The 27,059-nt window shown below is 41.1% G+C and overlaps 1 protein-coding gene and 2 long non-coding RNA genes across 3 annotated transcripts; 2 read left to right on the top strand and 1 right to left on the bottom strand.

Moving 5' to 3' along the window:
* The first annotated feature begins 23 nt into the window (after nt 1–23).
* On the top strand, nt 24–12,953 carry zw10 (zw10 kinetochore protein). The gene is made up of 16 exons (XM_068332043.1): nt 24–250; nt 1,079–1,213; nt 1,308–1,409; nt 1,749–1,826; nt 2,661–2,820; nt 3,597–3,749; nt 7,076–7,273; nt 7,524–7,660; nt 7,822–8,004; nt 8,680–8,903; nt 8,998–9,069; nt 9,166–9,335; nt 10,879–11,009; nt 11,119–11,250; nt 12,364–12,560; nt 12,773–12,953. The coding sequence occupies exons 1-16, from the start codon at nt 146–148 to the stop codon at nt 12,891–12,893; spliced, it is 2,298 nt and encodes a 765-aa protein (XP_068188144.1). The 5' UTR covers nt 24–145; the 3' UTR covers nt 12,894–12,953.
* Nucleotides 12,954–18,214: 5,261 nt separating this feature from the next.
* Nucleotides 18,215–19,586, top strand: LOC137606722 (uncharacterized). The gene is made up of 3 exons (XR_011037910.1): nt 18,215–18,325; nt 18,953–19,104; nt 19,449–19,586. It is a non-coding gene; the product is annotated as an uncharacterized lncRNA (long non-coding RNA).
* A 51-nt stretch (nt 19,587–19,637) lies between these two features.
* On the bottom strand, nt 19,638–21,244 carry LOC137606721 (uncharacterized). Its single transcript, XR_011037909.1, has 3 exons — nt 20,983–21,244; nt 20,314–20,419; nt 19,638–19,771 (listed from the first exon to the last, which is right to left on the bottom strand). It is a non-coding gene; the product is annotated as an uncharacterized lncRNA (long non-coding RNA).
* Nucleotides 21,245–27,059: the final 5,815 nt, after the last annotated feature.

The following is a 27,059-nucleotide window of genomic DNA, read 5'->3' as shown; positions in this document are numbered from 1 at the left end:
GAGGCGGAGAAGAAGAAGAAGACCGTGGAAGCGGATCCACTTGCTGACATGGCATTATGAACCAATCAGATCACCTGGCGGGTCCTTCGCGTGTTGTTTTTCTGAGTTTTTACAGTTATTAAAATAATCAGAATTAGCTTAAGGCATGGCGTCATTTGTGACCGAAGTGCTCGCCAGCTCTGGCAAACTGGAGAAAGAAGATCTGTCTAGTAAAATAAGTAAAATGTCGCGCAAGGTAGAAGATACGAAGGTAAGCTACTAGCTAACTATCGCCCCGCTAAAAAGTTTGAATTATGTTTAGCTGTTAGTGCTAACATAGATCACTCATTATTTGATCAGAGGTTTATACAGTTCTCCATAAAATAATTCGTGGCTACAGTGTGGCGTATCCAGCAAAAGTTGTTTGATTCAGTGTATTAAAGTTCATTTTTGTTATCAAAACTAGTGGCTGACATTAGCCGTATGTGGTTCGGTATGATGACAGCTGCCACCACGATTCTGTTTAATTTCTCTTTTTATTTAAAGAAAAAAAACGTTAAAAAATAGCTTTTATATCCAGCAACGTAATCAAAGAAATCCTTACCTTACAATGAAAGCTTTTCGACCTCCTGTTCGTTCATTTAACCGGATATGGTTATAGTGATTTAAGCACTGAGGCATCAAAAATCACTTGACAGAGAGAATTGAAATAATACTTATTAAATGTATGTGGTATTACACAATAAGTAAATAAACCCCGATGTAGGATAAACTACTATAATATAAACAACCAAGTGCTGAACCATTTTTCTAAAATAGATGCCAGTAATAACATGGGCAACCTCTCATGGAATGTCTTGTGTATTTTTGTTTGTTTGATTGCCAGTAGCATGCCTTTTACTCAGTTCTATCGTTAACAATGCATGCAATCAATATAAAAACATGCATCAATTCATTAAAATGGTGTAAAGAGTTGATTTTCTTCAATTGAGTATCCAGACCTTTGTGATTATGTGTATAACAGCACATAATTATTTGTAAATAGTATTTACCTCATTGGGGTTTTTTTCTAATAACTATTTTCACAATTTTTTAACAGGAAGAAGTGTGTGATATGATAAACAAAAGGTATGCTGAATTCTTACCTAGTCTTCAAGGATCAGAGAAGTTAATGTCACAGATTGGCGAAGTTTCCAGAGAAATGGATATCCTTAAAAACTGTATTGAGACTGAGGTTTGAATTTATAAATCAAAGCAACATTTGAAATCTTATGGAGAATGAAAGATTAACAGATTTATAGCAGTACTGGTTTGTGTATGTAACTCAGGTTCAACAGAATATCCACGTGGCTGTGGCTGACTATACAAAGCTGAAGCAGCAGCTGGAAAAAAATGCTATCATCATAAAAATGTTGGGACATTTACAAGAGGTACAACATATATGTAATTTTTATTTGTGAAACATTATGTAATGCTGTTATAATCAATATTAAAGGGAGGTTTTTTTATATTTTTTATTGGATAATGGCACTTTTCTTGCAGAAGATTATAGCTATTAATATTTTATTGCTGATTCTGTATGAGACCATGAAGTTATTGTATTACCTGAAAACATCAAGTTAAAAATATCTTTTTTTGTGTTTGCCATACATTAAACAGTAGTCTTGGTCTCAGAAATGTATTTGCAGGGAGATACAATGGTAATTTTAGTATTTAAAATTTACCTGTTGGGATATCTCTTCAGCTGTTATCTCTTCTGTTTCATTCAGTTTCATAACGCAATGACAGAATTCGCCATGGCCTTACCGGATAATAAATATGTGGATGCTGCCAAACACCTGGAACTGGTCAGAGCTTGTTACATCATGCCTACACAACCTAAGAATTTCTCTAAACTTGGGCTGTGAAAATTACTCAAATTCATAAAGTGTGATATGCTAATCAACCTTATTCAAATTCCTGTGTGTGACAATCGAAAATCTCTTGAGACTACGACTAGTACTCCTACTACATCTACAACAAACCAGAACATAAAATGAAAATGGGATTTCACCTTACGAATTGCTGTCAGTGTATTGCAGACACATAGGTTCATATAAACATTATATTCTTAAGTAAGCCTCAAATCTACAATGATTAAAAGCCATACATCTACTTCAGACTCTTTTGAGGAATACTCTGGCTCAGTTTGTGTCGGTAAATAGGTACAATCGGTAAAGGAAGGTTATTTTTAGTATATACTATATATTTCTCTGGCAGAAAGAAAAAAACGGGGACAGGGTGGAGGCTGACATGCAACAACAGATTAAAGCTGATATTATATCAGGCACCTGAAATCTTGATGCAGCCATAGTGTGTGGTTGTCATGTTTTCCCTGCCAGGTTATTTTGGGAGGTAATTTGTTTTGGAGTGCACAGATGAAGCTGGAAAAGCAAAAGCAGGATATTGGTATTGGAATTAGTATGTGTTTTCAGTGACCTGTTAAACGGCACCAGAAAAAAATCCAAACAATCCTGTGAAAAGTGAAAACTTTACACCTGAGAAATGTAGCTTAAATGTGTTGATATGATTTATACAGTTTTGTGAAATTAAAATAAGGACACAATCCTGTGTACATACAGCTAATTGCAATAACATAGTGTCTTAAATGCATGTTAATATATTGATCATTGATATTCCAGGCAAGGGCCAGTGTGAATTCACTAAAAGAATGGAAGACCTCCCAGCTACCACTGCTCAGTGCTCTCAACTCTGAGTTAACAGTCCAGAGAGAAAATTTAATTTACCACCTTGGAGATCGATGGAAAGGCCTTGTTATCTGGAGATTACCATCTACAAAGGGTAAGTCTTCGCCAGAAAACTACTAAAGTAAAGTCATCAGTCGGGCAGATTGTTTTGGGAAAGCATTGTGGAGAACAGGTGAACATCAGTGAGCATCAGTCTGTTTTGATGCCAGTAATGATGTGATTTTTGCTTTGAGAACGCTGATGTAGAAGTACATAGAAGGCCAGGCGGAGATTTGGAGGAAGCATATGAAAAGCTCCTGGAAGCGGAAGTGTGGTTTTCTAGAGGAAGTTAGGAGGGGCTGAGAAATGTGTCAGACTGGCACAGGACATGCATAAAGAAAGTCTGATAGCAGTAAGGTATGCTGTGGAAGTAAAGGAGGTTTTCATAGTGGAGGTGGGAGTACATCAAGGATCAGATCTGAGATCTTTGGTCTTCGCAGTAATGATAGACTAGCAGTTGGTGGCTTATTGTGGCTATCTGATTTCTGGAAGGACGTGGATTCTGATGATTTGTTTGAAATAATCATTCATTTACTTTCATTATACCACATCTATCTAAGTCTTATGTAAAGGTACCCAAACCTTACTCACTTTTACATTCCTACCATATATTGTCATGTGATAATAACGCTACAGACCTTTGTCAAAGCTGGTGAGATAAGATGTTAACTTTATTCATTCCCAAATTAAATGAAGATCCAGAGCTGATTTTTTATCACCGTTTGTCAAGTGACCGCATTCATTACAGTAACTTTAATAAACAGGAATTTGTTTTGTTGTTTCATTCACAAACTGCCTTGTAATCAGTGACTGATGGATGTGTAACTCTAGAGCCTGCAGGTGTGCAATCTTTTCTGAAAGTGGAGCTGAACCTGGCTCATTCTGGCAGTAAGGACGGCGAACAGAAACCTTCTGCTCTGATGTGCTGTGTCCTACAAGCTCTCGCCATCCAGGGAGACCTTCAGTACAAGATCAAACTTTTCAGTAAGAGCCAGGAATACTGTTGTTTTCATACATTACACTTAATTCCAGTTCATGTTTGGTAGAACATGGTCAGCAACATACTGAGCTGCAGTTGAAAGTTGTTCACAAGCACATTTGTAGCTTTTTTGCACCTACAGGTCCTTCTCAAAAAATTAGCATATTGTGATAAAGTTCATTATTTTAATGTACTGATAAACATTAGACTTTCATGTATTTTAGATTCATTACACACAGCTGAAGTAGTTCAAAAAATTGTTTTTAATTCAAAAAAAGTCAACCTTCAAATAATTATGCGCAGTTACGCACTCGATACTTGGTTGGGAATCCTTTTGCAGAAATGACTTCAATACGGCGTGCCATGGAGGCAATCGGCGTGTGGCACTGCTGAGGTGTTAGAGGCCCAGGATGCTTCGATAGCGGCCTTAAGCTCATCCACAGTGTTGGGTCTGGTGTCTCTCAACTTCCTCTTCACAATATCCCACAGATTTTCAATTGGGTTCAGGTTAGGGTTAGCACAGTAAACCATTGTCAGTAAACCATTTACCGGTGGTTTTGGCACTGTGAGCAGGTGCCAGGTCATGCTGAAAAATGAAATCTTCATCTCCATAAAGCTTTTCAGCAGATGGAAGCATGAAGTGCTCCAAAATCTCTTGATAGCTAGCTGCATTGACCCTGCCCTTGATAAAACACACTGGAACAACAACAGCAGCTGACATGGCACCCCAGACTATCACTGACTGTGGGTACTTGACACTGGACTTAAGGCATTTTGGCATTTCCTTCTCCCCAGTCTTCCTCCAGACTCTGGCACCTTGATTTCCGAATGACATGCAAAATTTGCTTTCATCCGAAAAAAGTACTTTGGACCACTGAGCAACAGTCCAGTGCTGCTTTTCTGTAGCCCAGGTCGGGCGCTTCTGCCGCTGTTTCTGGTTCAAAAGTGGCTTGACCTGGGGAATGTGGCACTTGTTGCCCATTTCCTGCACACGCCTGTGCACAGTGGCTGTGGATGTTTCTACTCCAGACTCGGTCCACTGCTTCCGCAGGTCCCTCAAGGTCTGGAATCGGCCCTTCTCCACAATCTTTCTCAGGGTCCGGTCACCTCTTCTAGTTGTGCAGCGTTTTCTGCCACACTTTTTCCTTCCCACAGACTTTCCACTGAGATGCCTTGATACAGCACTCTGGGAACAGACTATTCACTCAGAAATTTCTTTCTGCGTCTTTCTCTGGCTTGAGGATGTCAGTGATGGCCTTCTGGAGAGCAGTCAGGTCGGCAGTCTTATCCATGATTGTGGTTTTGAGTAATGAACTAGGCTGGGAGTTTTTAAAAGCCTCAGGAATCTTTTGCAGGTGTTCAGAGTTAATTCGTTGATTCAAATGATTAGGTTAATAGCTCATTGAGAGTACCTTTTAATGACATGCTAATTTTTTGAGATAGGAATTTTGGGTTTTCATGAGCTGTATGCCAAAATCATCAGTGTTAAAACAATAAAAAGATCTGAAATATTTCAGTTGGTGTGCAATGAATCAAAAATATATGAAAGTTTAATTTTTATCATTACATTATGGAAAATGATATAATAAAAAAAATAAAATAAAAGGGGTTCGGGTTAGAAGGGGTTAGGGTTAGAAGTTGACCCATATCTGTTACCTTGTCACCTGAAAGTAGCAAAGATTAGTCAGGATGAAGTGAGGAGGGCATTGAAGAGGACGAAGAGTGGAAAGGCAGTCTGTCCTGATGATATACCTGTGGAGGTATGGAAGTGTCTAGGAGAGGTGGCAGTAGAGTTTCTGACTGGGTTGTTCAACAGGATCTTAAATGGTGAGAAGATGCCTGAGGAATGGAGGAGAAGTGTGCTGGTGCCCATTTTTAAGAACAAGAGAGATGTGCAGAGTTGTGGCAACTACAGAGGAATAAAGCTGTTGAGCCATACAATGAAGTTATGGGAAAGAGTATTGGAAGCTAGACTAAGGGCAGAAGTGAGCATTTGTGAGCAGCAGTATGATTTCATGCCAAAAAGAGTACTGCAGATGCAGTATTTGCTTTGAGGATGTTGATAGAGAAGTACAGAGAAGGCCAGAGGGAGCTGCATTGTGTTTTTGGAGAAAGCTTATGACAGGGTGCCCAGAGAGGAACTGTGGTATTGTACGAGGAAGTCTGGAGTGGCAGAGAAGTACGTTAGAGCAGTGCAGGACATGTATGAGGACTATAAGACAGTGGTGAGGTGTGCTGTAGGTGTGACAGAGGAGTTCAAGGTGGAGGTGGGACTGCATCAGGGATCAGCTCTGAGCCTCTTCTTGTTCGCTATGGTGATGGACAGGCTGACAGAGGAGGTTAGACAGGAATCTCCATGGACTATGATGTTTGCAGATGACATTGTAATCTGCAGTGAGAGCAGGGAACAGGTGGAGGAGAAGCTAGAGAGGTGGAGGTTTGTCCTGGAAAGGAGAGGAATGAAGGTTAGCTGCAGTAAGACAGAGAACATGTGTGTAAATAAGAGGGACCCAAGTGGAAGAGTGAGGTTACAGGGAGAAGAGATCAAGAAGGTGGAGGATTTTAAGTACTCATGGTCAACAGTCCAGAGCAATGGAGAGTCTGGAAAAGAGGTGAAGAAGCGTGTACAGGCAGGATGGAACGGGTGGAGAAAAATGTCAGGTGTGATAGAAGAGTTTCAGCTAAAATGAAAGGACAGGTGTACAAAACTGTGGTGAGACCAGCGATGTTGTTTGGTCTAGAGACAGTGTCACTGAGGAAAAGACAGGAGAAAGAGCTGGAGGTAGCAGAGATGAAGATGCTGAAGTTCTTTTTGGGAGTGACCAGGTTGGATAGGATCAGGAATGAGTACATCAGAGGGACAGCACATTTTAGAGGTTTTGGAGATAAAGTCAGAGAGGCCACACTGAGATGGTTTGGACATGTCCAAAGGAGAGATAGTGAATATATTGGTAGAAGGATGCTGAGTTTTGAACTGCCAGTCAGGAGGCCTAGGGGAAGACCAAAGAGGAGGTTTATGGATGAAGTGAAAGAGGACATGAAGGTAGTTGGTGTGAGAGAAGAGGATGCAGAAGACAGGGTTAGATGGAGGCAATTGATTTGCTGTGGCGCCCCTGAATGGAAAAGCCGAAAGGAAAAGATGATTAAATTATGGAAAATAATGAACTTTATCACAATATTCTCATTTTATGAGAAGGACCTGTAAGTTACTTGTACCTTGTTGAATGATGATTGAATTTATACTTATCAGCTAATTTAAACAATTTAGGTTTAAAGCACAATGTTTCTCCCATCATACGTTTCTCAACATTGGTCTGTCATTGTTACCCAGGTCAGGTGCTGTTGAAATTCATACTGAGGCCACTCGTTATGTATCCATCGCTGTCCGTGACAGTAACAGAGCAGCAGGATGAGGGAATCATCCTGGCCTTACACTGTTTGGAAGAAAGTCAAGAAGACCGATGCACTCCGTCTCAGGTCTACATCAAACTGCTGCTGGTGCTCAAAACGTTGCAAACACACCTCCTAGGTACAGTATGGTGGGGACAGTACAGACAGGGTGTACTGTATGATGTTGTGAGGACTGCTCAGTATCACTCTGCTTACACAGGAGGTCATGACATCATGAGGCAGTATGTCAAACTTGAGTTGTTGTTCTTAGACCAATGAGATTTGTCTTTGCTTACCTCCAAAAAATTGTTGACATTTTTTTTGCCCTTGTCCTTGGAAGATTACATAACCCTTACTACTGTACATGTCACGTGTACTGTGTTTTTCAGATGTACCCATCAGTGGTAAAAAAATGTCTACCATCTTAGGGGAGTTGATTTGGGAGGACCTTTCCCAGTGCATCATCCACGAATGTCTGCTGTACTCCATCCCCACCAACAGCAGCCAGCTGGAGAAATACAACACTGTATGACGTAGTTTGTATGGTAGAAAGTAAAATTAAATATACAGGACATAACTTGTTTTCTTCTGTAAGTGATTCTCACGTACAGAAGAACTCTTTAAAACAAAATAATGGGTCTGATGTGTTTCACTGAGGTTTAAAATGTTATTTAATTTGTGGTTAAGGTCATCAAGGAAACGGAGGAGTTTGAGAAGTCACTGAAGGAAATGGAGTTTCTACAGAGTGATTCCACGGATCTGCTCAAATACGCCAGAGATGTCAACTGTCACTTTATCACCAAAAAATGCAAGGACGTCATTGTAGCTGCTCGCAAACTTATGACTTCAAAGATGCACAACACAGTGAAAGTATGTGTGTGCTGGGGCTTAGTGTCTTTATCATGAACAAGTCTTCCATAGCGGTGCTGTACGTAATTCAAGTACAGTAGAGTCCTCACTTGTTCAAACACAATGTATGTGTTTGTTATTGCAGCATTAACTCAAGTCTTTCTGTGTTTTTATGCTGTTATGCTAAATAATTGTGTGATCTAATCCAGTGATCCCCAACCTTTTTGGCGTTACATATTGGTTTAACGTCAGACAGACCAGCCTTTAAGTTGCCGGATAAATAATACAAGCATAACAACTGGTATTGTGTAGCTTTCTCTTTAAAGTCGTAGGTTCTTCTTCTGTCTCCTCACTGGCTGTTTTATCCTGCACAAAGTAACTTTCTAAAGATTTTTTTTTTTACTGGCCGGACCGGCCCCTTCAAGAATATAGCCATGTGACTGAGGCAAGCATCTTGATCTGCATCAAGAGAGACTCATAGATGTGAAGAAAAGAATCAGGCTATTTTCCCAAACAAAGACATTGTTCAGAAATAATGCAAATTATATTTTCTTTCTGTGCGGCTCCGTATCAATTGACCCGTGGACCAGTATTTGTCCGTAGCCCGGATGTTGGGGACCACTGATCTAACCTATCTGATTGTAGCAGATGTTTTTGTCTGGTTTAAAGAGTTCCTTCTATTCATTCCTCCTTTAGATCACACCAGACTACAAGTTGCATCTTCCAAAGCTTGACTCTCCAGCTTCAGAGGGGAAGGTGAAGCACGAAAATACAAAGGAGGAAGTCATGATGGAGAACACAAAGCAGCTGTCGGCATGGAGTTTGTGTTTGCCAGCGTGTCGCATCAGTGAGTCGGTGCAGCAGCTGATGGATCTTGCTCTCAGCACCCTGTCTGAAGCCGTTGGAAGTTCCACATATTGGTATGTTGTCTGGAGATCATGTGGTGATGCTTGTCTGGTATTTTACACTATTCAGCATCTAACTAGGATTTTCTTTGTGTGTTCTTCTTCACAGTGCATTGCAACTCTTCTTCACTGTGAGAAACATCTTCCAGTTGTTCTATGATGTTGTCCCAACATACCACAAGTATGGATGTTTTCACCAGAAAACAGCAGGTCAAACAGCATTGCCTTCCAGGCAATGTGTAAATGACGGTTTTATTATTCCTCTTACTCCAATCAGGGAGAACCTGCTGAAATTCCCTCACCTGGCTGCCATCCAGCACAACAATTGCATGTACCTGGCCCACCACCTACTAACCCTGGGCCACCATTTCAAAGCACACCTACCACAACCCCAGAATGAAGGCATTGCAACATTTATTGACATGGTTCCCGGATTCAGGAAACTTGGTAAACTAACAAATAAAGGGACAGTAAAGTTAATCTTAAGTGACATATGTTATTCATCATTATGAAAAATAGAAGAAAAAATAAATTTTATATGTGTAGCATCATCTCTTTTGTCAGAAAAGCTTAAAGTCTGCACTGCAGCAGCCTCTGCATTCAGTGGTCACATGGGCATCATACGTCACTGGCGCCCAACATAACTTGGCACCCATAAGAAACAATGCAATCCACGTCGCGATTAACTCCAAAGATATCTTGGTGAACGGTTGTGTCAACAGAACATCAAGAAAACACAGACAAGGACCTATCGTTCTTTAGAAAACCTTCTCGGAAGCTAGGAAGGAGATGAAGAGCACTGATAAACTGGGTCAAAATGACCAAGGATTGAGGAACTGCCATGAGCACTTTACCTCGGAGGATTTCCAAAGAGATTTGACGGTAAGATCATTTTCAGACAACCCATACTATTCTGAATTCCCAAGGTTTAGTGGATGATTAATGTCTGGAGCTACTGAAGGCATTGTATAAATGTTTTTATGACCAGATTATCATGCGATTATGGCACTCATGAAAAGTAAATATCCACAGACAGGTCATTTTACTGAGAAAATCTCTGACGGCTACCAATGCTAACGCGCTAGCCTGTCAATGGGATTTTCCATATTATGTTAGCATTGAGCTACCCACCATTCGTTACTGTGTGGAATTAATATGCTAAGGAATGATAGGCCCTTCTCTTTGTGTTTTCTTGATGTTCTGTTGACACAACCGTTCACTGCGCAGGTAACCACGATATTTGTGGAGTTAATCGCGTCATGGATTGCAATGTTTCTTATGGCTGCCAAAGCTATGTTGGGCGCCAGTGACATATGATGCCCACGTGACCACTGAATAAGGAAGCTGCTGCAGGGCAGACTTTAAGGTTTTCTGACCAAACGGTTGATGCTACACATAGAAAATTTATTTTTTCTTCTATTTTCATTCATTTTCTGCCGCTGTCTCCGCTGTAACGGGGAGCTGGAGCCTATCCCAGCTGGCATAGGGCGTGAGGTGGGGGACACTCCAGGCACGACACCAGTGCACTGCGGAGCCACACACCGACAGACAATCATGCACACACACACACACACACACACTCCTATGGGCAATTTGGGACCGGCCAATCAACCTGAAAGCCGGAGGGAACCCACGCAGACACGGGGAGAGCATGCGAACTCCGTACAGAGCGGGAGTCTAACCCGGAACCCCTGTGTTGTGAGGCGACAGCGCTACCCACTGCGCCACCGTGCCCTATTTTTCACAATGATGAATAACATATATGTCACTTAAAATTAACTTTACTCTCCCTTTAATTCCTACATAGATTTCCATGAAATGTCTAATTGAAAATCTATAACTCAAGGATTCATTTCATTGGTATTTCCTTTTGTTTGGTCGACTATTTTATGTATCTTGTGCCCGTAATGTCCACTTCTATGTCGAAATTACAGTAATCTGCAGTTTGTCTCTGAAATATGCAGAACATCCTTTTGTGATTCTCCTCTAGGTGCCCGGTGCTTTCTGGCACAAATGAACATCCAGAGAGCTGAGCTGTTGGAGAGACTTTCCACTGCTCACAACTTTGGCAACCTGGATGATGAAGACCACTACATTGCAGCCAGCAAAGCTGTGAGACAGGTGAGAGAAAATGCTTTTTATTTGTCATGTGGTCATTTAGTTGGCTGCATTGCCTTCAATCATTCAGTTCTTTTTCGTCTCTCTGGTGACGCTGTTGACTTGATTACAGGTCATCCATCAGTTAAAGCAGCTGGGCACGGTGTGGCAGGACGTCCTACCAGTCAGCATCTATTGTAAAGCGATGGGAAACCTCCTTAACACTGCCATCACAGAAATCATTGCCAAAATTATGGCACTCGAGGTTTGTCTGTGTTTAGTTTATAAATTCTGACCTACATTAACATGTATTTAGATTAAAGATATAAATGTGACTGTTTTTATTAGAGTATAAAAACATGTTCTGAACATTTAATGAGAACTCAGGATTTATGAGGTACTATAAATTTAAACATTTTTAAAAAGTGAATGTTATTGATGCATGTTCTCCTCCTGTCTGCGTGGGTTCTCTCCGGGTTCTCCGGCTCCCACCTCCAAAAAAACATGCGTTTCAGGTTAATTGACTGGTCCCAAATTTCCCGTAGTGTGTGAGTGTGAGCATGCATGGTTGTCTGTCTTTGTGTGGCTCCGCGGTGTACTGGCGTTGTGCCCGGGATTTGCCCCGCCTCAAGCCCTAAGACAGCTGGGAGAGGCTTCAGTTTCCCATAACCCGCTATGGTGGATAAAGCTGTTCAGAAGATGAATGTTAATGAGAGTCAGTGGCTGGCGCAAACAAATAAATTAAGATTGCTAATAAGAGGGAAAAAGGAAACAGAAAGAGGAAACAAATGGAAAGCCCCAAGATCTGAAAATTGTGACTTTGACAAGGGACAGGGACTATGACAGGAAAAGGTAGGGAGTTGGTTGACTTGATTATCAGAAGGAAGATATATTTACTGTGTGCAGGAGAGCAGGTAGAAAGGCAGTAACCCATCAGGAAAGGAACTTGGAGGGGCAGATGCTGGTAGACTTTGCTAAAAGGATGGACATGGTTATAGTGAACACCTTCCAGAAGAGGCAGGAACATTTGGTGACCTACAAGAGTGGAGGTAGAAGCACGCAAGTGGATTACATTTTATAGAGACGACAGGTGGGTGGATGTAGTGAGGGAAGACATGAGGGCAAATGGTGTCAGAGAGGAGGATGCAGAAAATAGGCTGACATGCTAAAGAACAGGCAAAGGAAAACAAATCGGGGTTAAATGATTCAGTAGCTTAATATTTAATTTATCCAAATCAGAATGGCTTACATTTTTTGCAGCAAGCACTAAAAATGATACAAAAAGCAAGCTGTTGATAATCTGATGTTTGCTCATAGTTTATGTTATTATTCCACTGCTGACCGTGAAGGATTCTGTTTTTTACTCAACTGTCTGAAGGATATTTCATCTGAGGATGGGGATCACCTCCACACTCTATGCCAAACCATCATCGAGGAAGGTCCACTGGTCTTTACTCCCCTGACTGAAGACAACAAGAAGTACCAGGAGGAAGCACCTCTCTACATGAAGAAGTGGAGCATCTTCAAGGAGCTGGTCATCGTGCTGCGAGCCAACCTGCAGGAGATCGTTGACAGGTAATTCATTTGGCCCTCTGCTTATATCCTGACATTGTTCACTATCAAAATTTAAAAATGTGATTTATTGAACAGTAGATTTTAGAACGCACATTGGTCTGACAATTCTTGCGTTTCTTTCATCCTAAGATGAATAAACACGACTGCAGAAATTAGAAGAACTTCACTGAGGTGTGGTGATTGGCTGATTGTTCTGAGATTCCTTTCCACAGGTGGGCTGATGGGAAAGGTCCTCTGGCGTTTGAGTTCTCCAGTTTGGAAATGAAGAATCTGATCCGAGCCTTGTTCCAGAACACAGAGAGGAGAGCTGTAGCTCTGACCAAAATCAAATAGATACTAAAACACTTTGTCCTGACAACATTCATCTGTTAATACATTTCCATTATACCTTGATTTTGAACCATTTGTCTCAGTGAAGAGGCTGTCTGATAGAGGTGGTGTTGTTGAGGGTATAAGCTGTTTATAATCAGTCTGTATAGTATTTACCGCATTAAAAGGCGCACCTAAAAGCCTATAATTTTCTCATTAACCTGTTGTGCGCCTGATTATCCGATGCGCCATATATATGGATTAATATTAATATTAGTATTGGCTAAAAACAAGATCACTGAAAAAAAGCCGGCAGTCTGGCCGGCAGTCATGCCGCACTACGCCACCAGGGGCACCCTCACAAGGTATTCTGGCCTATGCCCCCTAACAACGGTAGTCAAGGGGCGTTGCTGAAGTGGCGGCTCTCACCTGTCTGACGGCAAAGCAGCCTGCGGAGAACTCCAGTGACCAGCTACGGTAACGTAGCAAAACATAGGGAATTTTCAACAATTCTATCAATAAAGTTTGACTGACTGATCTCAGTATTTCCCAAACACTGCTGCACCGGAAATAACCCACTTTAAACTTAATTGGTCTAAAAAATGCCATTGTGCTGGAAGTCTGTGGAAAAACGGAGAAACTGCCATAAAGGTGAATGAAGTGAATATGAATATCTGCTGCGAACTTCAGATAAGGAAATAAAACGCCCTGTTCGAACTGAGTGATCCACTCGTAATGAATTAACCAGTTTTTAGTATTGACTTCTTTCTAAGATGGCAAAGTGATCGAGTTTCCTTGATTGCCATAACAATAGCCGTTCATTTTCATTCGTTCGTTTTCTGCCGCTTCATCCGCCGTAGCGGGTCACGGGGAGCCTATCTCAGCTGGCATGGGGCGTGAGGCTGGGGGACACTGGGCACTGCACTGTGGAGCCACACACAAAGACAGACCAGTCAACCTGAAGCGTTTGGAGATGAGGAAGCCGGAGAGAGCCCACGCAGACACGGGGGGAGCGTGCAAACTCCCCACATAGCGCGACTCGAACCCGGAGCCGCCGTGTTGTGAGGCGAAGCACTAACTAGTGCTAACTAGCCCCGACTTAAAGGATTCATAACTGAGTCATGAATGCTCTAGCTAGTGGACGGATAGTTTTTTACATTTATTTCAGATTTTTTTTATTAAATGCGCCATATAATCTTACGGAAGCGTAGAGCTGCCAGACCAAGAAAATAAAAACCGGGACGTATCACGTTATTTCGTGATACGTATCACGTTATTTCGTGATACGTATCTCGTTATTTCGTGATAGTATCACGTTATTTCGTGATAAAATGTTATGTAGACCCGCGACCTGCGTTTGCGGATTAAGCGGTTTAGAAGATGAATGAATGAATGTTATGTTGAGATGATGGAGCTTGTATCCATGCAGCCGGCCGTGTCCCTCCAGCTCATCAATGAGGAACGACGCTACCTCAAGAGGGTCCGACTCGTTTTTCCTCTGGTATAGCACCATCTTTTTCAAATGTCGTCTTAGGGTACGCATGCTTGTATAAATGTCATCCACAGAGCCCAATAACTGTAAAATCTCACCATGTCTCAAGCCAAGCATGAAATATAATTCAATGGCATCATGTAAAGGAGCCATGATTTACTGATGGCCAGCAGACAGTAAATGAAACCACTTTAAAAAGTCGTATCACGTTATTTCGAGATACGTATCACAAAATAACGTGATACGTATCACGAAATAACGAGATACTATCACGAAATAACGTGATACTATCACAAAATAACGTGATACGTATCACGAAATAACGAGATACTATCACAAAATAACGTGATACTATCACAAGATAACGTGATACTATCACAAAATAACGTGATACTATCACAAAATAACGAGATACTATCACAAAATAACGTGATACTATCACAAAATAACGTGATACTATCACAAAATAACGTGATACGTATCGCGAAATAACGAGATACTATCACAAAATAACGTGATACGTATCACAAAATAACGTGATACTATCACAAAATAACGTGATACGTATCACGAAATAACGTGACACGTCCCGGTTTTTATTTTCTTGGTGTGGCAGCTCTACGCTGCCGTGTAATCTGGTGCACCTTAGTGCAGAAAATACTGCATTCTATATAGATTATGTCCTCTTTAAATCAGCATCCTATAGCATCAGTTGTATAGCTTTGTGGTTTATTTCTACAAAGCCAACTGACATGTAATTAGTGGTTTGCCATCTGTTGAGGTATTATGTCGTATCAAGGGTTAAGGCTGCTGCACATGTTCATTAAACGTCATCTGTTCCTCCTTCCTCATCCTGTCTGGACTAATGTTACTTCAGGAGGGAGTATGCCTGGACTTAAACATCTCTAAATACCCATTTGACTCTAACAAAGCTACCTTACACCTACTGTATATGTCTTTACTAATCCACACTCCGAAATTGAGCTCTTCTATAATGTATTTATTGCTTATTGATATAATTGAAAATATAATACTTTTCAGAACCTTTTGTAAATGGTTATTTATTCATGAATATGTTGTTGGTCACTGATCTTAGTGTGTGTTGGTACCTTTCTAAAACATTCTGCATCTTAAAACATCACAGGGACTTGAGTTAGATGTCATGTACAATAGTCATTTTGATTCTTTTACTGTATAATGTACTTTGGTTATTTCAATCATAAATAAAGAAATTTGTCAGTTGATGCTGACAGAACCTCAGTGGATGTTTCCTTGTGCCAGCTAATTAAACACAAACAATCCTATTGTATTTAGGGTTGTGTGTGTGTATGTGTGTGTGTGTGTGTGTGTGTGTGTGTGTGTATGTACACATACTATATATATATATATATATATATATATATATATATATATATATATATATATATATATATATATATATATATATATATATATATATATATATTCAATAATATTCTCAGTGATGTAATGACACAGAGTTGTTCTATGGACATAAACAGCCACCAGCTCTGCTTTGAGTTGAGGCAGAGGGAGGAGATAAGCAGCTGGACAATCAGAGCTTCTTCTGACTCCACGTTTTCTTCATCTGGACCATCTCCAATCAGACTGCAACTGTGTTCACCAGGGCTATGCTTCACAGGTATGTCATAATTACAGCATATCCAATTCCAATAATGTTTTCACTAAAAGTGTGATATAAAATCAGAAAGATTTATTGGAACTAATGAAGCACAAGCTGTGTTTAAATTATAATACTGGTCAGGATTCATCTGAATATCTAATTTTATTCCATCTTTGAAATGTGTCATGTTATAATGATAGTCAGTCATTTTCTAACCCGCTTAATCCGCTAACGCAGGTCGCGGGGGAGCCGGTGCCTATCCCGGCAGTCTCAGGGCGTGAGGGGGGGGGGCACTCCGGGCACAACGCCAGTGTACCTCGGTATAATGTAACCATCATATTCTGATCTGAAATTCAGAAAGTGTTACAGTTGGGGATTATTCTTTCTAGTTTAATCTGCAGATATTTTTTTCAAATAAGAGTTTGGTTAAAAAGTTATGTCTGTAAATATATTTGTTTTGCCTTCTCACCAGTCCCACAGTCATTCAAGGTGAGGAAATGTAGTAAATCCTTTCATCAGGATGTGTTCATCAATTTTTATTAAAATCTCTATCTACACAAAGGACTTGTGCTAACTTCATTTTAACCATAAGCAGTAGAGTATTTTAGTCACTGTGCAATGAAAAAGAAATAATCTGAATACACAAAAGTTGCCCTGTTTTCTGTTTTTTTTTTTCTTGTTTAATTTTTATGGGGTTTTATAAAACTTGATTGGCTTGTCCGTATACATTTCTACCTTAAATTTAAAATGAGTTGTAAGAACTATGCCTGCTGAGAAATCTCACAATGAGTACAGAAAAAATCTTTAGCAAATGACATGTTAACTTTTTTTATTATGTGCAGATCTTTTCCCCACATGCATGTCTAGAAATGAACGGCATACAAACGGTTAGTCCCTGAATCAGCTACAATAGACAGGAATTCAGGGAAGACCCAGGATGAAAACTTTAATGTTGAAAATGTTTTTGCCTTGTTATAACTACAAATGTTTAATCTTTTGTGTCTTATCAGATAATTGATTATCTCTTCAACATTTTTACAAGAAAGAAGTGAGTTTCCACAGTTTATCTCAAAAAATCTTTACTAAACCTTTGACAAATGCAGTCTATAATCTTTTCAAATCCATCGTGCTCTTTGGTCTGTCTCCGATTAATTTTGAGGCTTAGTGGTAATCCCTTCATGTGTAATAAGTGTCGCATGACGGATACTGATCAGCCCACGTCTGACTGATGAAGCCTCATGCCACACTGAAAGCAGTATTTGCTGGCACAGCAGAAATGTATCCTTGGGAGGCTCAAGAAGAACTCAAAACATGCACATTGCTAATTTGCAACAGAACATGTCCTGTATAAAATTCCTCAGTCTTGTAGTAATGTAGTATGACATCACCACCATCTAAAAGATCAGCATTACTTCCTAGCACTTGTTGAAGAAAATCCCAGTAGTTCTTGAAAACTGATATTTTTTAATATACTTACACCAACAGAAGCCAGGTCTGAAAAACGGTCAACACCCTGAAGACCTCAGCAATGTTCTCCACTGTGACCAGCTGCAGAGAGACACGACAGAACAGTCCACGCAGCAGCCAGGTCAGGAGTTCCATCAGACTTGCATCTCGCAGGAACTCCATCCCCCCAACAAAAACCCTCACTGCCAAACATCTGCCTGCATACCCGCCCCGACCCCGGCCCCAGTCCATGCACTACACTCCATATACTTATAAGGTACTGCTCTCTGTATTAAAGTCCCTCCTCACTCAAATATGGTGTATTACTGTGGTATTCTTGATGGCTCCTTGAGTCTTTCAAACTGAAATAGAGAGTAGATATGAAATGAAACAGGTGGAACAGAAGAGAGAACATCAGCCGACTAAATTAGAAACTTAAATGAGAAACATATCCTAAATTAGCATATTGAAATATAAATAACATTAAAGGTCCCATATTATGTATTTTTAACTTAATGTCATTCAGCTGCCAGATGTCCAACTAGACTGTATTCCAAATATTTTGACCTAAAGTGATCTGTGGTCCTAAATATCAGGTTTTCAAAATCGCTCATCTGAGCTACTCACAAAACGCTTCGTTTCAGGCCTCCGGCTGCAGTATGTTAATGAGCTCCGCTGGTCAACGCCTCCTTCACCTGGGCCACGCCCCTCTGAAGTAGAGCGTTAGGCTAACGGGACACTGACCGGCATTACATTTGTTATCATTATGGCGTTTGGAGGACCCATCGTGTCGCTGTACATTTATGACCCTGAGTCGGACCCAGAAGCTCCTAAAGAAACACCGACTGTGCGGCTGCAGCAGGACGTTTCTGAATGGTTAGTACGTGTGAACGTTACTTAGTTGGTTCTGCGTTGTGTTTTGTTGTGTAACCTACGTCATCACAGGACGTTAGCATCGTCCGGTAGCTACTTTTGTTTCTACTCCCGCCTCTTATCACACAGTAATAATGTCATGTCTTATTATGTATTTTGTAAATGAACAGATGTATTTACTGTCAAAATGTTGCTGTATTTCTATAAGTGACAGTAAAGTCTGATGGTGGTTCTGATAGTTATTACCATGTGGCTAATGCTAGCTTCTGCTCACGGCTAAGTTACTTTATTTTTCTATCACATTGATTTAACCCATTACTAAGCTGCTAAATATTTGAGGCAGTCCTCTGTGACAAGACACACGAAGCTAACACCTGCTACCATCACACCAGGTTAATGGTGAAATGATGTAACCATATTGCAGTGATGCCTTTATATACTCTATTTTGTGGTGTCTTCACCTGTTGTACAGGTGGACACTGAATGTATGCCAACAGAAGCAGAAAACTACTGCTGTTTGGAGATACAAGTAGCAAGCTCACAGCTAAACCACAAAGTTACATCTCTATGGTATTTGGCTACTTTTACAACTGTAAATTCAAATGACCGTTACCATGTTTTGCACTGTAGGTTAGGAGCCGTCTGCAGGAGGTTGATGAAGTTCCGTGCATGACTCAACATCCTGGGTTCCAGCCTGTGTGCCTAAACGTGTACACCCTACAAACGGCCAGTCACGTACTGAGGGCCGAGTATGGCCCTTCACGTCTGAGACCAATACATCGGTAAGTCGTTCTTTGAAAAATGTCGGAATAAAAACTAGTTATGTCTTATTTTGCTTCATTAGGCATTCCTTCATTAATGCAGTAACATGACATATATAGGTACAATGTCTAATATATTGTATTTGCGATACCTTGATTTTTATCTTATTAATAGACATGTTGAACATTTTTTGGTATTCACAATCCATTTATGTTGACATATACAAGCATTTATTTACATAAAACAATACATCCAATAATAATAATGAGAACACAGGGCCATCCTATCAGGAAATCAACAACAGTTGTAATACTCGGGATTGAAAACATTGTGAAATAAATAGATTTGTGTCCTTTTTCTGTAGATGGTGCAGACATCTGGCCTATCGCACCTTTGTTGGCTGGTGCTGGGACTACTTAGGACGCAGAATCCGGGTTGTCATCCCAGCATGTGTGGTCCCTCACATACGCCAGGAGTTTCTTGAAGATAAAGGCCATTACGCTGGATTTAGACCGAGTCTTGGTTGAAACCTGGTCATGTAGCTGGCAATGACCTCCTCCTTGCCAGGACGCTCATACTGGGCAGACAGATTCTCGGGGAGAGGAATGGACAACATCTCATTTGTGTATGGCACGGGGTCCACCAAGACTTTGTCACATATGAGGTCCAACATGTCAGCTACAAAACCTGTTCAATAAAACACAAAGATAGATCTTTACTGTTATTGATATTGTTTGATTCATTTCTTTGTTTAGAAAAATTTTGTTCAAAATACATCCTGGTACTTGATACTAATTTATTTATTTGTATGGTTACTTTTCACTGTTTTGGTGCGAACAATTACCAACAGAATTTCAAAACATGTTTGTTTGAAATATTAAAATATTGCAACACTAACAGAATGTTGGCTCGGTCTTGTGAGGTTTGACTCATTGTCGCACTGTACCTTCAAAAGCCTTTGGAAAAGTGGATCTTGTAGAGGGGTACACCAAACGTAACGAAATAAGGAGCCAAAACAATATATGACATACATGAATCTGTCTCAAAAATTGTTATACTAAAAAGTCTTCACTTACTGTCTTGCTGGAATATTCTAATACACAACACTTTTTTTTTACTGAACTACTATCAACACATGTGCATTCACTAAGACCTATAGACAACTATATTTAGAAAATTAGTGTAACCAACTTTATTAAAACATTGTATGGAATATGAGTTGTACATACCTTTACTTCAATAGTGGGAATGAAGAGTCCTGAAGGACAGCTGTGTACCAACAGTATGGGTGTCCACTGGATCAGTTTGGCACGCCACGACACTTGAAGCTGTAGGCTGAAAGGATACACAAGGAAGAGGGACACTAATTTCAGGACACCAATGTTCTGATATTGGATAAGGAGGACAGACCTGTGTGCGTTGTCGCTATGACGACCAACAAACAATCGACTCTAACACGTGCGCGCACACACACAATACGAAACAAAGCACAACTCCCTACGTAGCCTAGCATAAGTTGACTTTATTTATGCTGACAGATAATAGAAAAGAAAATATGAGACCAACTTACGTGCGTTTTAGTTTTATACTGTAGGTCCAGCACGCACACACGTGTGGGAGTGCACGCACACACACAGCACGCAAACGCGAAACAAAGGAGACCTCCCTACATAGCCTAGCATAGCATGACTTCATTCATGCTAACCGACAAAAAGAAAAAAGATAAAATGTGAGCCCAACTCATGTGCGTTGTACCTAGATACTGTAGGTTTAGCACACACGTTGCAGCGCACACACGCAAACACAAAACAAAGCAGTACCACCTAATTAGCCAAATAGCACTCGATCACTCATACTAACAGACAACTGCAAAAAAGATAAATATGGTGAGACTTAACCTGTAACCAGGGTGCAGTTCCTTGGTCCCGTATGGTTGGGAGTGATCCTTGAATGAGGATCAGTCTCAGGCAAAGCCCTGTCTGGACTGACCCTCATTTCTAAAACAGGCTGGAGTGAAGTGGTTCCACACACAAACAAACGTGCAGGTGATGCAGCTGCACATAGCCATTAAAAATGAAATGCTGGTCTCTTCTGTTCTTCATTGGATGGGATGAAAAATAAACACTGGTGTTGATTTGTACAATCAACAACTGAGCGACTACCTTGTCTCCTTGTCACAGACGCCATTTCAACAGACTGCTACCTCTCGTCCGACACAAGAACTCCGTCTTGGGGATGACCACGCCCTTGGGCGTGTCAACCAGTCCATATCGTCCACGCCCCTGAGCATGTCCACCAATCCATATTGTCCAATACTCTGTCCAATAGCAGAGTGCAAAGTCTGACGTCAAGGATGCCTATTCTAGCAATCGAGTCGTTCAGAGCCATGACTTCCTAAAAGTCCAAATATCTATTGATGCAGGAAGTGTTTGTTTACCAGATTCTAGGAGTTGGTCGGGTTAGGGAGGACCACTATGTATATGTAGAGACCTGAAAAAGTGTGATTTTCATAATAGGGCCCCTTTAAATATATTAAATAAACACTAGCGGGAACCCGTGGAAATTCCATGGGTTCCCGCTAGAATTTCCACGTTTGTTATGTTTTCATGTTTGTTATGAATTCTGATATTAATCAGATTTCATAACAAACATGAAAACAAATGTATTGGCATTATAAACGAAGCGCACCCATCACAGAGTTCTCCCACCAGGGGGCAGCGCATCCCGGTCTGACACAGAACTGGCGTCTTGGTGAGGAAGGTGAATGAATGAATGACTCATAGAGAAAGAAACAGACGAACAAATATCCAACTGTCAAGCATGTTTCAACACGTCTTCGAGTTGGAGCTGTTTTTCGTCAGAAAATAGGTGGTTTTAACTCCGTCCATTCTGTCTGCACATCTAGACACGGGTCACACGCGTGACGTCACAACGGTTTTCGTCGCAGGGAGACGCCCCCTGGTTGGAAAAAGTTTTGGTTACAGTGTCCACACACCAAAGCATACCCGGCGTTTTCAAAAGGTCCATCCCTCCATTTTCTGCGCTATATCCGCAGTGGCAGGTCATGGGGAGCTGGAGCCTATCCCAGCTGGCATAGGGCATGACACGTGGGACACTCCGGGCGTGTGCGCCGCGGAGCCACACACAAAGACAGACAACCATGCACACACACTCACTCTTACCGGCAATTTGGGATCGGCCAATCAACCTGAAGCGCGTGCTGTTTGGAGGTGGGAGGAAGAACCCAGAGAGAACCCACGCAGACTCGGGGAGAGCATGCAAACTCTGCACAGAGCGGGACTCGAACCCAGAACCTCTACCCACTGCGCCACCGTGCCACCCCGTTTTCAAAAGTTTTCTGTTGCGTTTCGTCCACACGACAACGCAAATATCCAGGATGAAAACACAACTTTTTGAAAACGCTGGCCAAGGTGAAATTTTTTTGAAAACGCCGTGTTTGCGTTGTCGTGTGGACTCTGCATCTGCAACTTTTTCTATCCAAGGGGCATCTCCTTTGACGAAAACCGCTGTGACGTCATGCATGTAACCCGGTACCCAAGGGTTAAAACTGATTATTTTGTGACATATAACAGCTCCACGTCCAAGATGCGTTGATAAACATGCTTGTCACATTAATATTTGTTCGTCTGTTTTCTTTATGAGTCATAAAGTTTATTTATTTATTTATACATTCATTCACATTCCTAGCCAAAGACGCCGACGCCAGTTCTGGGTCAGACCGGGACGCGCTGTCTGCTGGTGGGAGAACTCTGTGATGGAGGTTGTTATCCAGGAGGAAGAGCGTTGTGTGGACGAAGATTTTTTCACAAGGCCATTGAAGAGGATGAAGACTGGAAAGGCAGTCGGTCCTGATGATATACCTGTGGAGGTATGAAAGTGTCTAGGAGAGGTGGCAGCAGAGTATCTGACTGGGTTGTTCAACAGGATCTTAGATAGTGAGAAGATGCCTGAGGAATGGAGGAGAAGTGTGCTGGTGCCCATTTTTAAGAACAAGGGAGATGTGCAGAGTTGTGGCAACTACAGAGGACTAAAGCTGATGAGTCATACAATGAAGTTATTGGAAAGAGTGGTTGAAGCTAGACAAAGGGCAGAAGTGAGCATTTGTGAGGAGTAGTATGGTTTCATTCCAAAAAAGAGTACAACAGATGCAGTATTTGCTTTGAGGATGTCGATAGTGAAGTACAGAGAAGGCCAGAGGGAGCTGCATTGTGTTTTTGTAGATCTGGAGAAAGCTTATGACAGGGTGCCCAGCGAGGAACTGTGGTATTGTATGAGGAAGTCTGGAGTGGCAGAGAAGTATGTTAGAGCAGTGCAGGGCATGTATGAAGACTGTAAGACAGTGGTGAGGTGTGCTGTGGGTGTGACAGAGGAGTTCAAGGTGGAGGTGGGACTGCATCAGGGATCAGCGCTGAGCCCCTTCTAGTTCGCTATGGTGATGGACAGGCTGGCAGACGAGGTTAGACAGGAATCTCCATGGACTATTGTGGTATCTTGCAATACACTCCCCATCCAGCAGTGGCACTGCACTACTGTATTGTAATGAGTAGCCTTGAACTTACGAAGAGATGAATGCACGAAGAAGTGAAGTAAACACGTTGTGAATTTTACGAATTGTGTCTGTCCTGCAATCTACTTCCCTCCATCTACATACACAACAACTATGATATTTGCAGATGACATTGTGATCTGTAGTGAGAGCAGGGAACAGGTGGAGGAGAAGCTAGAGAGGTGGAGGTTAGACGCAGTAAGACAGAGTACATATGTGTGAATAAGAGGGACCCAAGTAGAAGAGTGAGGTTACAGGGAGAAGAGATCAAGAAGGTGGAGGATTTTAAGTACTTAGGATCAACAGTCCAGAGCAATGGAGAGTGTGGAAAAGAGGTGAAGAAGCGCGTACAGGCAGGATGGAACGTGTGGAGGAAAGTGTCAGGTGAGATGTGTGATAGAAGAGTTTCAGCTAAAGTGAAAGGTGTATAAAACTGTGGTGAGACCAGCAATGTTGTTTGGTCTAGACTAGAGACAGTGTCACTGAGGAAATGACAGGAGACAGAGCTGGAGGTAGCAGAGATAATAATAATAATAATAATAATAATAATAATAATAATAATAATAGACCTTTATTGTGCGATATTGTGCGAAATTTGTGCGATCGTGGCAGCAGGGGGGAGGGTCAAACATAAATAGTTAAATAATATACATACATATTAACATCTGCAACATATGAAATTTACATATTCACATATTGGAAACATATTAACATATATCATATTATCTGAATGTACATTATATTCACACACCAGAAAAGAATATACACTACAGGCTGATGTTTACATTGCTCATCCAGAATTAGAACGTTTTGTTCTTTGAGTTTGGTGAGTTCTTGGAGTTCCCTGAGTTCTTTGAGTGGTCTGCTGGGAGGACTGCTGGTTGTACAGTCTGACAGCCGTGGGCAGGAAGGACCTGCGATAGCGTTCCCTCACGCATCTCGGGTGAAGCAACTTATCGCTGAAGGAGCTCTCCAGTGATCTCAGTGTGCCCTGTAGAGGGTGGGAGTGGTTCTTCATCATTGATGACAGCTTGTTTGTCATCCTCCTCTCCACCACCACCCCCACTGAGTCCAGGGAGCATCCTAGGACAGAACCCACCTTCTTAATCTGAGATGACAGAGATGAAGATGCTGAGGTTCTCTCTGCAAGTGGATAGGATCAGGAAGGAGTCCTTATGAAAGGAAAATATACTGTATGTACCGATGTATTATTTGAAATGTACTGTAATACAGTAATCCCCTGTTTTTCTCGGGGGTTATGTTCCAAAAAGAACCCGTGATAGGCTAAATCTGTGAAGTAGAAACCTTTTTTTTTTTTTTTTACAATTATTATACAATTAAATACTCTATGTACATTGAAAAGAAAAACCAAACCATTTTAAAGGCTCAAACATTTGTTTCACAAATAAAAGTACTTTAGAAATATTTTTTCAACAAATAACTTCTGTACTGTACTGTCAAATAATAATTTTAATCATCAATGTGAACAGAAGGCTTCAAATTGCAGAGATTAGCACCGCCCACCACGTAATTGGTAAGTAATTGGATTAAACGCAAGAAAATTTAAATGATTATGAAAAAAAATACAAAGTACAGTCGGACAAATAGTGACTCAGGTGTATTTCACTGCTCTTCAGACTGAGTCGCTGCATCCTGACTCCGCTCTGCAGTGTTTTCTTCTTTTGAAGCCCGCGGTGCAGGTGTGTTTGTTCGGGAGAAGAACATAGTGATGGGCAGTTGTTGTCGCTCTTTTTTCTTCTTTGCAAAAAGAACACCAACATGCCACCATCGATTATGTTGGAGAACTGTAATGAACGGCGCATCAAAGGGTCCCATTCTTGAGCTACTCGCTGAAGTTCAGTGGCCATTCTCACCATGGTTGCTAAGCGACCAAGTGTAAGTCCTTCCTCCTCATCTTTAGCCACACTTGTGTCCTCTTCTCCCTCTTCTCTTTCATCGTCGCTTTGTCATTTCTGCCAGGTCTGCATCGGTCAGCGGATCTGCGTCTGCATCAATCAGGGCATTTATGTCATCCGGACTCATGTCATTAAGCCGTCTTCTCCAAGCTGTTTAGCAAGATTCACAGCTGTACCTACGGCAGAGTGATGGACCTCTTCAAGCGAGCCTCCGGTTGGGTTTTACACTGCCTCTGGCCACAGTTTTTTCCAGCAGGCATTCAAAGTTTCAGTTTTCATCCCCTGAATGGCCCTCTGAATGTTTTGGAGACATGATGCGATGGTGTATCCACGCTAGTAGTCCTTTAGTGAGAAATCTTGATCCGAGTCCAAAGCGTAAACAAGATGATGCAGGGTGTTGCGTGTAAAGAGAGCCTTGAAAGCACGGATGTTGCCTTGGTCCATGGGCTGAATCAGGGATGTTGTTTTTTAAATTCGGCTCTCAACCAAACCGAAAGAAGCCGAGCGTACCTGAACGCGACTCACTCGGGAGCCAAGCGAACTCGAATGCCCAGGATGCTTCCTCCGTAGCGCATTCGTGTTCAAAGTTCGTTAGGATATCTTTTATTAAAATAAAACAGTGTCTATTTCTACCCTTTTTTCTTTATGGTAAACAGTATACAGTGCAGTTTATGGTGTAAAACGAAAGAAGCCGAGCGTACCTGAACGCGACGCAGTTTATGGTTAAAATAGTTTAAAAAAAACTTAGAAAAAGTTCTTTTTTAGACTTGGAACGAATTAAAATTAATTATCATTAATTATAATGGCAAAAATAGTTTCAGATTTCGAACTCGCTTTTCGAACAATCTTCTGGAACGGATTATGTTCGAAAACCCGAGGGTTGACTGTATATTATATGGTAAGATTAAATTAATACAACCTGTATGAGCAATGCAAAACATTTTAACATATCAACACAGACTAATGGGTAATCTATCAATAGCCACCTTTATTTTCTTTATCAGGCAGATACTAAACCCTGAGGATTTGAGGTAGACATTTTGTAACAGTGCAACATTTAACAGTGCAACATTTCTTAACAGTGCAATTTGATGAAACATTTTTTAAAATGTCACATTGAACAGAAAATATACAAAATATAAATTAAAACAATCGTCACAACTTTACATTGTTCCAAAATGCTGTTTCTGTAGCTTAACTGGCACTTTCAATGAACAATTATTTTCAAAACAAACATCCAAGACCTTTCTTTTTTTGTGAACTGTGAAGGAAATGCAAAGAAAAACTACCAAACGAACAGTCCATTAATCCAGGTTAACAGTCCATCTTGGTGGTTCTTCAGTGATTTAAACATGTTGCGGAACAATACAACTTGAATAAAGGGGGACTTCTTATTTAACTTCACTTGCTTTTGCGCTTCACCTGGTGTCTTAGCTCGCAGATTCTACTGTTGATGGATTTTCTGACATCAGCTTCTTTGGCTGCCGGAAAC

This window comes from Antennarius striatus, chromosome 13, assembly GCF_040054535.1.
Source record: "Antennarius striatus isolate MH-2024 chromosome 13, ASM4005453v1, whole genome shotgun sequence".
NCBI classification, from domain to species: Eukaryota; Metazoa; Chordata; class Actinopteri; order Lophiiformes; family Antennariidae; genus Antennarius; species Antennarius striatus.
The sequence above is the reverse complement of the archived record's forward strand: the minus strand, read 5'-3'. Positions and strand labels throughout refer to the sequence as shown.

Coding starts and splice junctions, on each gene's coding strand:
- zw10 (XM_068332043.1), top strand. CDS start 146: ATGGCGTCATTTGTGACCGAAGTGCTCGCCAGCTCTGGCAAACTGGAG. Junction 1,214..1,307: donor AAAACTGTATTGAGACTGAG/GTTTGAATTTAT, acceptor TATGTAACTCAG/GTTCAACAGAATATCCACGT. Junction 9,070..9,165: donor GTTGTCCCAACATACCACAA/GTATGGATGTTT, acceptor TACTCCAATCAG/GGAGAACCTGCTGAAATTCC.